The 9,443-nt window shown below is 40.9% G+C and overlaps 1 protein-coding gene across 6 annotated transcripts in view; it reads right to left on the bottom strand.

The window, feature by feature from the left end:
* Window positions 1–217: 217 nt before the first annotated feature.
* PTER (phosphotriesterase related) overlaps window positions 218–9,443 on the bottom strand; it is a 142,785-nt gene continuing 133,559 nt past the window's right edge. For 4 of the 6 annotated variants that reach the window (XM_075587485.1, XM_075587484.1, XM_075587487.1 and 1 more), the window contains one exon: window positions 218–942. In XM_075587485.1, coding sequence (XP_075443600.1) covers window positions 732–942 — 211 coding nt within the window. In that variant the 3' untranslated portion in view covers window positions 218–731. Of the gene's footprint in view, window positions 943–9,204; window positions 9,344–9,443 lie in introns of those variants that run through there. The other 2 variants (XM_075587490.1, XM_075587488.1) reach the window with 2 other exon arrangements.

Below are 9,443 nucleotides of genomic sequence, written 5' to 3'. Positions count from 1 at the left end.
TTATCATGTATTTTTTATATTTTTCTTTGAACATCTTCAATGCATACAGCTTACCGTGAATCATAAATTATGAAAAATTACACACAATTTTAACACCTTAAAATAAATATCAGTCAATTGATGTTTAAAAGATGCACTAAAAGATTAAGGTAAGACATGCATTTCATAAAACATGTACTGTATGATAACCTAGTTTATCTAAAAATTATTTAAAAAAAAAAAGGTGATATCCAAACTTTTTGCCAGAAAGTAATTTAAATTGCCATGCTCAGAATCAAGCATTAATTAAAGAACAGCAGGATAATTACAAGCATCATCAATATTACAAGGAACAACAAATTGTTCCAGAGGGGAGTACTTTAGTTGGAACCACTTTACTTTTCTACAAGTTGTGCATTATTCATATTATTACTTGCTGCGCCCCTTGAATATAACGAACTGCATGTTGGAATTCAATTAATTGTTAAATGTTTCATTCTGTGACAAAAATATCTAGGATATAGCGATTCCCAATTAAAATTCAGTTCCTCCCTTTTTGGTTTCCATTAAGTCTTTTCACGGTCTAACCCAAGAGTGGGCAACTCCAGCCCTCAAAAGCCACCAACAGGTCTTTAGGATATCCCTGCTTCAGCATAGGTGGCTCAATCAGTGGCTCAGTCGAAGACTTGACCTGTTGGTGGGCCCTTGAGGACTGGAGTCTAACCTATACTTCTAAAGCCAGCAAACTCGCACTATTTAAAAGTCAGCCATTTCTTCGGATTCTCCAATAATATCTTGTCAATGGTTTTTTGGGGTATGTCTCTGAGTAACATCTTGGGAACAATGTTGGTGAGGATGTGCGAGTACCCATGGCCACCATATTTCACCAGCCTGTTCTTCGTATGTATGTCATGAGCAATTACAATTCTGTCTTCATAACCTTCACCAATCAGGAACCGAAGCCTGCAAAGCAAAATGAACACAGGTATTTGTAAGACGGGGGGAAAATCTAGAATGCAGCATCGTGGCTAATCCAAATGTGTATGAGTCGTTATCCCATTTGCTGCCATTGCTTTGCAAGGCGTTGCTGGACCATCTAGCAGAAAACACACTATGGGCCTCATGCAGTAAGCCCCGATACAAAATTTTCGGCACGAATTGCGAAAATGTTTTTTTTGGGCGATTTGCCCTCGCAGTATTCAGTAAGGGCCGAATCCTTCCGATCCCTGCTGAAGCACTGCGAAAGCAAAGCTGCCGATGAGCTGTGGCGATACAGCCTGCCTCCCGATAAGGCTCCCGATAAGCCTTTGGTGCCGATAGATGTTTGCAGCTGAGAGAGACAAGCCGCTCTCTCAGCGCAAACTTCGGCACCAAAAAAAGTATTTAAAAACAACTTTTATTCATAGTGTACATGTGCAGGGGGTCTTCGGAGCTGAACCGCGTTGGTTTGAGGTCCGGGGACCCCCTACCCCCCGAGATACAGGCCCCTTTATGAGGTGCCGGTATCCCTCGGCGTTTAAAGGTCCCGATCACGTGACCGCGACCTGTAAACAAACCAGAGGGATACCGGCACCCCATAAAGGGGCCTGTATCTCGGGGGGCAGGGGGTCCCCGGACCTCAAACCAACGCTGTTCTGCTCCGGAGACCCTCTGCACATGTACAGTATAAATAAAACACACACACATCAATAAAGACTCGTTCCTTACCTTGGCGGCTATGTGCAACGGTAATGAAGCAGCATGAATGTCTTTTTAATTATACTGTACAGTGAGCAGGGGGTCCCCTGAGCTGAACCGCATTGCTTTGTGGAGCAGGGACCCCCTGCTTCCCGAGTTACAGGCCCCGGTATGTGTCATCGGGTGGCAGTGTTGCCGCCATGTTTATAGCGTCCCCGCAATAAACATGGCGTCCACACTGTAACCGATGGCCCAAACCGGGGCCTGTAACTCGGGAGGCAGGGGGTCTCTGAGCCACAAATAAATGCGCTTCAGCTCAGGGGGCCTCCTGCTTCCGCACAATATTATTAAAATACATTAATGCTGCTTCATTACCATAGCGGATAGCCGCTAAGGCAATGAAGGGGTTAACGCATAGTAGCATGTTTATTGGGGACAAATGCCCCCAATAAACATAGCATCAATACACAACATACAGTATAGTAATGGGCAGAATGACTATTATCCACAAATGGATAATAGTGCAGTTGTCCATTTACAATACATACACAACAATAAAGACTTTAAATACATATAGCACTCACCCATGTCCCACTGCCACGATGAAGGCCATCCTCATCTTCATCCTGCCCATGCCCCATCCGCTTCTGCAAAACAAACACAAGAATTACAACATCCAAATTAATGTCCCCTAACCCCTTAATCACCATAGCGGTTATTAACCGCTACAGTTATTAAGGGGTTAAGCCACCATCACCCACATACCCTCCCCCACAAAGCCCCCCAACCACCCTCACCCAATACCCACAGGGGAGTCCTACCAAATACCCTTGGGCCTAATACCCCCTCCCCCAGCACATACAGTACAATAATGTGCCAAATAACTATTATCCACATAGGGATAATACATTATTTGGCCATTATTAAACACATTCAATACCGTTAAAATGTAAAGAAAATTGTACTAACCTCATCAATAAGAAGTCTCCGTCGCCAGCATCATCCTTGGGGTCCGTTGCCAACATTAGAAATAGCTACAACATTTGAATATCATTAACATAACACTGAACCCCTTAATCACCTTATCGGGTACTAACCTGAAAGGTAATTAAGGGGTGAAGCCATCCTGCAATGCCTACAACAGTTATGCATAACATCCTCAGTGAAATAAAAACCAATTGCCTAACCAAATTCCATTTAATCATTCAATCTGTAGGCTCACATGCCTCATAAAACATTGCATTTACAGTGTATACATGTAGCATAACATGTAAACTGCATGTACACGCTGCAAATCAATGTTAACAATACAATAATGCCACTCAAATCGCCATACATCACAAGAAGTATATTATTTAATACAATAAACTCACCATCAATGAATTACCACACATCAATTACATCCCTAAACAATTAAAATACCATCCATACCAATTACACAATGAACTAAAGCTATCCTAACAGAGAACAACTTCAAAACATAGTCAAAAGTACACCAACAATTACAATATACTAAAGCAAGGCTTTCCATATCCTACTGTACGGCCTGGAAGCCCAAAACTTACATCTGTCTAAAAATAAAATACATTTAGCACACATCAATGCATAGCCACAATGATTAACAATACAGAATTAGAAGCTTTAACAACTCTATCATTTCTTACCCTGTATATATATCTGTACACATACATACAGACATACATACACTGGGAAGAAATGATATGCATTATAAAAAATGAAAACATGAAAAAGCAACACAAAAAACAGTTACATTAAGTACATTTCTTTATTTAACTTACCATTACTTGCCCCCACCGACTCCCGTTGATCAGCTTACTCACGAACCAATCCACGACACCATCCACGACACCATCCAGGAACAAATCCACGAACCAAACCAGGAACCAATCCAAGAACAAGTGCAGGAACCAATCCAGGAAGCAAGCCACGAAGAAATCCAAGAAACAATCCACGACACGATCCAGGAACAGGAACCCATAAAAGAAAAAAACATAACAAATTAAACATTAAAATAATAAAACATGACAATCAAGGGTTGTACTAGTTTTATTCTTAGTGAATCTGTATTACAATACCTTGTTCCGGGGTCTTCTTGACGTCCGGTGCCACGCCCTGGTCTTCAATCTTCAGGAGGAGGTCCTTCCTCCTCGGCGTCTGGCTTCAAAATGAGACGACATAGGCTTTTATAGGCCTATGACGTCACATTTGTCGTCATATGGTTCCCACGGCCCTGATTGGGCCGTGAAAACCATGTGTTTTGGCCGATGTAAAAAAATTGATGACGTCACTTAAAGGCAATGCCAGCACAGCCAATCAGAATGGCTTTGCTGCTATTGCCTTTAAGAAAACGTCATGAAATGACACATGGCCGGACTCACATGGTACTTGAACCAATCAGAGTAGGGATGGAGTTCCCACGCTCTGATTGGCTGGCTTACCATGTGAGTCCGGCCATGTGTCATTTCATGATGTTTTCTTAAAGGCAATAGCAGCAAAGCCATTCTGATTGGCTGTGCTGGCATTGCCTTTAAGTGACGTCATCAATTTTTTTACATCGGCCAAAACACATGGTTTTCACGGCCCAATCAGGGCCGTGGGAACCATATGACGACAAATGTGACGTCATAGGCCTATAAAAGCCTATGTCGTCTCATTTTGAAGCCAGACGCCGAGGAGGAAGGACCTCCTCCTGAAGATTGAAGACCAGGGCGTGGCACCGGACGTCAAGAAGACCCCGGAACAAGGTATTGTAATACAGATTCACTAAGAATAAAACTAGTACAACCCTTGATTGTTATGTTTTATTATTTTAATGTTTAATTTGTTATGTTTTTTTCTTTTATGGGTTCCTGTTCCTGGATCGTGTCGTGGATTGTTTCTTGGATTTCTTCGTGGCTTGCTTCCTGGATTGGTTCCTGCACTTGTTCTTGGATTGGTTCCTGGTTTGGTTCGTGGATTTGTTCCTGGATGGTGTCGTGGATTGGTTCGTGAGTAAGCTGATCAACGGGAGTCGGTGGGGGCAAGTAATGGTAAGTTAAATAAAGAAATGTACTTAATGTAACTGTTTTTTGTGTTGCTTTTTCATGTTTTCATTTTTTATAATGCATATCATTTCTTCCCAGTGTATGTATGTCTGTATGTATGTGTACAGATATATATACAGGGTAAGAAATGATAGAGTTGTTAAAGCTTCTAATTCTGTATTGTTAATCATTGTGGCTATGCATTGATGTGTGCTAAATGTATTTTATTTTTAGACAGATGTAAGTTTTGGGCTTCCAGGCCGTACAGTAGGATATGGAAAGCCTTGCTTTAGTATATTGTAATTGTTGGTGTACTTTTGACTATGTTTTGAAGTTGTTCTCTGTTAGGATAGCTTTAGTTCATTGTGTAATTGGTATGGATGGTATTTTAATTGTTTAGGGATGTAATTGATGTGTGGTAATTCATTGATGGTGAGTTTATTGTATTAAATAATATACTTCTTGTGATGTATGGCGATTTGAGTGGCATTATTGTATTGTTAACATTGATTTGCAGCGTGTACATGCAGTTTACATGTTATGCTACATGTATACACTGTAAATGCAATGTTTTATGAGGCATGTGAGCCTACAGATTGAATGATTAAATGGAATTTGGTTAGGCAATTGGTTTTTATTTCACTGAGGATGTTATGCATAACTGTTGTAGGCATTGCAGGATGGCTTCACCCCTTAATTACCTTTCAGGTTAGTACCCGATAAGGTGATTAAGGGGTTCAGTGTTATGTTAATGATATTCAAATGTTGTGGCTATTTCTAATGTTGGCAACGGACCCCAAGGATGATGCTGGCGACGGAGACTTCTTATTGATGAGGTTAGTACAATTTTCTTTACATTTTAACGGTATTGAATGTGTTTAATAATGGCCAAATAATGTATTATCCCTATGTGGATAATAGTTATTTGGCACATTATTGTACTGTATGTGCTGGGGGAGGGGGTATTAGGCCCAAGGGTATTTGGTAGGACTCCCCTGTGGGTATTGGGTGAGGGTGGTTGGGGGGCTTTGTGGGGGAGGGTATGTGGGTGATGGTGGCTTAACCCCTTAATAACTGTAGCGGTTAATAACCGCTATGGTGATTAAGGGGTTAGGGGACATTAATTTGGATGTTGTAATTCTTGTGTTTGTTTTGCAGAAGCGGATGGGGCATGGGCAGGATGAAGATGAGGATGGCCTTCATCGTGGCAGTGGGACATGGGTGAGTGCTATATGTATTTAAAGTCTTTATTGTTGTGTATGTATTGTAAATGGACAACTGCACTATTATCCATTTGTGGATAATAGTCATTCTGCCCATTACTATACTGTATGTTAGGGGGGTATAGGTGTTGTTGGGTATATATATATATATATATATATATATATATATATATATAATTATTTAATTATTTATTTAATTCGTTATTGTGGGGCTGGGGTGTGTTTTTTTTATTATTGTGGGTAGTGGGGGTGTGTGAAGGGGGCATTAGCCCCAACGGTGGTTGTTTAGGGCTTGCGGGTGGGTAGTGGGAGGCCTTAACCCCTTCAGGACCGTAGCGGTATTAACCGCTACGGTCGTGAAGGGGTTAAGTGCCCCCGCATCCCCCCCGCAAGTCCTAAACTCACACCCAGGGCCAAATACCCCCCTCACCCATCCCCGCTACCCACAATAACGCTGGCACGGTGGGTTAACCCCTTCATTGCCTTAGCGGTTAGCCGCTAAGGTAATGAAGTGGCTTTTAAATGCCTTTTTCCTGCCTCGGATGCATGCCGGGGGGCTCCGGTGTGGGTATCAGCTCCGGAGACCCCCGGCATCAATCACAGGCAGGAAAAAGGGCTGATTTTTCCTAAGTGTCGCCCTTGCCGATGCTTCTCCTTCAGCAAGTTGCCAACTTTAGTTGGCGGGCTGGATTGGCCATAAAATCTCCAATCTGGCCTGCCGATCAGCACCAAAAAGCTGATCGGGGCTTACTGAATTCAGGCGGGAAAAAAAAGTCCCGATAAGTGGCTTATCGGCAGCCGGGTGGCGAAATTTTTTTTTTCGGAAGAAAAGTTGCCGATAATTCCCACTTATCGGGGCTTACTGAATCAGGAGGGCAAAAAACGGCTATAAAATGCCGAAAAAGCCTTATCGGGGCTTACTGCATGAGGCCCTATGTCCTTATATTACAATAGAATGAAAAGAAATGCAAATTCTTTGCATTCAGGGTTTCTGGGCATATGTTGGTATACATAGGCTTTTAATCTATGTGGGGAGAGGATGAAATAAACACCAATATTTTGAAGTAAAAACAAACAAACATTTGAATAGCAATCAATACATTCTCAGATAGGCTTCTTTTCTGACTTCAACTAACAGCTAATCTGATTTAAGTTAAGAAAACAGCAAATATTTTATATAGCATTCTGAAAAAATGTAGTCAACTGTTATATTTTATTTAAAGCAGAAATTTCAGATGCATATTTTTTTGCATTAATTATTTTTATAGCAATGGAATCGGGAATTCCTCCGGAGTTGTATTTGTATTTTTTTTGCCGGGATTGCTGCTTTAAGGCATGGTCAGACCCCAACTAGTTGAGTAGCCAAATAACCCCTTTTCATCTAAACATCAATCCAATGAGAAAGTATTAATATTGTTCTCTTTTATTTATAGTACGCCAACATGTTTTCCAGCGCAGCACACACAAGAACAAACCATAAAATACATACAACTTAAAACATAATGAAACAATCAGTAATGAGGTCCCTGCTCCAAGAAGCTTGCAAACTAGAGTGATGACACAAGAATAGGTGGGGGTATAAGGCCACCAAGCATGGTAATATTCGTAGGCTTGTCAGGAGGGTAGACCTCTTTAAAGAGGTGGGGTTTGTGTGAACTTTTGAAAGTGTCAATGATGGTGCCGGCCAAGGGAAGTACACAGTTGGGACGCAGTCCCGGAGAAGAGAATGAGAGGAAGCAAATAGTAGGAGAGTGGTAGTCATAAAGCAAGCAGAGATTATATGTGGGAGAGTACTGGAGGATTAGATTGGAAATATAGAGGGGGGCTGTCTCTTGGAGAGCTTTGTATGGAAGAACCAGAAACATGAAATGGATTATATGGTGTATGGTTAGCCAGTGTAGGGATTTGCACAGGGGAGAAGAAGACAGACTGGTAGTGGCAGTAGCGATATACTAGAGTGGGGAACAGTCAGAAGAGTGGTAGACAGACTAGGTGAGGAAAGATCATATTTTAGTAATACTTCAGAAGTGGGAGCATCAGGAATTGTTTAGGTATGGGATATCTGCTGTAAAGGAGATGGAGAAGTCAAATATGACACCTAGACATCTGGTTTATGGAGGATAGTGGAGTTTTCTATTGTCGACGAAAACTCGGGAACAGGGTTAGATGCCAAGGGAGGGAAATTATTCATTCTGTTTTGAACATGTTGAGTTTGACGTAGTGGTGGGACATCCACAATAAAATAGTAGAAAGACAATTAGTGATAAGAATGGAGAAACGGGTAGATTTGTGTGGCATCAGCATAGAGCTGGCAGAGAAAGATACATGATTGTATTAGTTTGTCCAGGGAACTGGTATAAAAAGAAAAGAGAAGAGGTAATAGAACAAAGTTCTGGGGGACACCAACTTTGAGTGGAAGTGGAGAAAAAGGTGTGCCAGCAAAGGAAACACTGAAGGAGTGGTCAACTAGATAGGAAGAGAACCAAGAGGACAGTGCCGCAAAGGCTAATGGAGTGGAGAGTATGGAACAGGAGAGGGTAGTCGACTATCAAAGGCAGCAGAGAGGTCTCGTGACATTAGCAAGGAAAACTGTAATTTTGCCTTGAGCAGATCCTTGGTAATTTTTTTAGAGCAGTGTCTGTGGAGTGGTTAGGGAGGAATCCAGACTAAAGTGCATCAATGAGGGAGTTACAGGAGTAAAATGGTATTATGCAGTTTTAAACAAGACGTTCAAGTAGTTTTAAAGTAATACAGTACATGTGCGAACTGTTTGCAAAATAAAATAAAATGTTCAGACTTATGACCCTGATGTGCAAGGTCATGTGACCGAGTTCTTTCTAAATAGAAGAACTAGTTAAACGGCATGCTTAAAAGTCGAAGGATATGAGCCAGTACTGAGACACAATTTGAAGTACAGAGTTATAACTCCTCACAGTTTGCGGTCTTGTACTGTAGCACAGTTTGTATCTTACGAAGAGTAAAAAAGAATTGCAAATATTTTGTATATAACATACTTGACCTAAAGCTGATGTTTTCCAAGACACTTACAACCCTCTTTAGGAGACAATATACAAAAGCAAGTACACATTTTAGTTGCATATCACACAGGATTTTATTTTAACAATATTGTTTCCATTTATTGATTCAAACATACTGTACTCAAATTTTAGAGTTGGTTCTTACATTTTTTTTTGGCAAAAATCTATATTTAAACAACCTATTTATTACATTGGCTTATTTAAACAAATCTTATTATTATTAAATCTTCTTTGAAAATTAAATGGTTTCCTTTTCAGTGGAGACCCTAAATTCAGCTTCCTGTGTTAATCTATTATTTCCTCCGCCCTCATCTGATGTCATCTCAATCTTGCCCGTTATGTCTGTGTTAGAGCACCAAGCAGAAGAAAAAAGACACTGTTCCTGTGGACAGGAAGGGCACTAACATTATACAGTTGTGTGAAAAAGAAAGTACACCCTCGTTGAATTCTATGGTTCTACATAATAATTATCATCTGTTCCT

Source organism: Ascaphus truei, chromosome 2 (genome assembly GCF_040206685.1).
Source record: "Ascaphus truei isolate aAscTru1 chromosome 2, aAscTru1.hap1, whole genome shotgun sequence".
Lineage (NCBI taxonomy): Eukaryota > Metazoa > Chordata > Amphibia > Anura > Ascaphidae > Ascaphus > Ascaphus truei.
The sequence above is the reverse complement of the archived record's forward strand: the minus strand, read 5'-3'. Positions and strand labels throughout refer to the sequence as shown.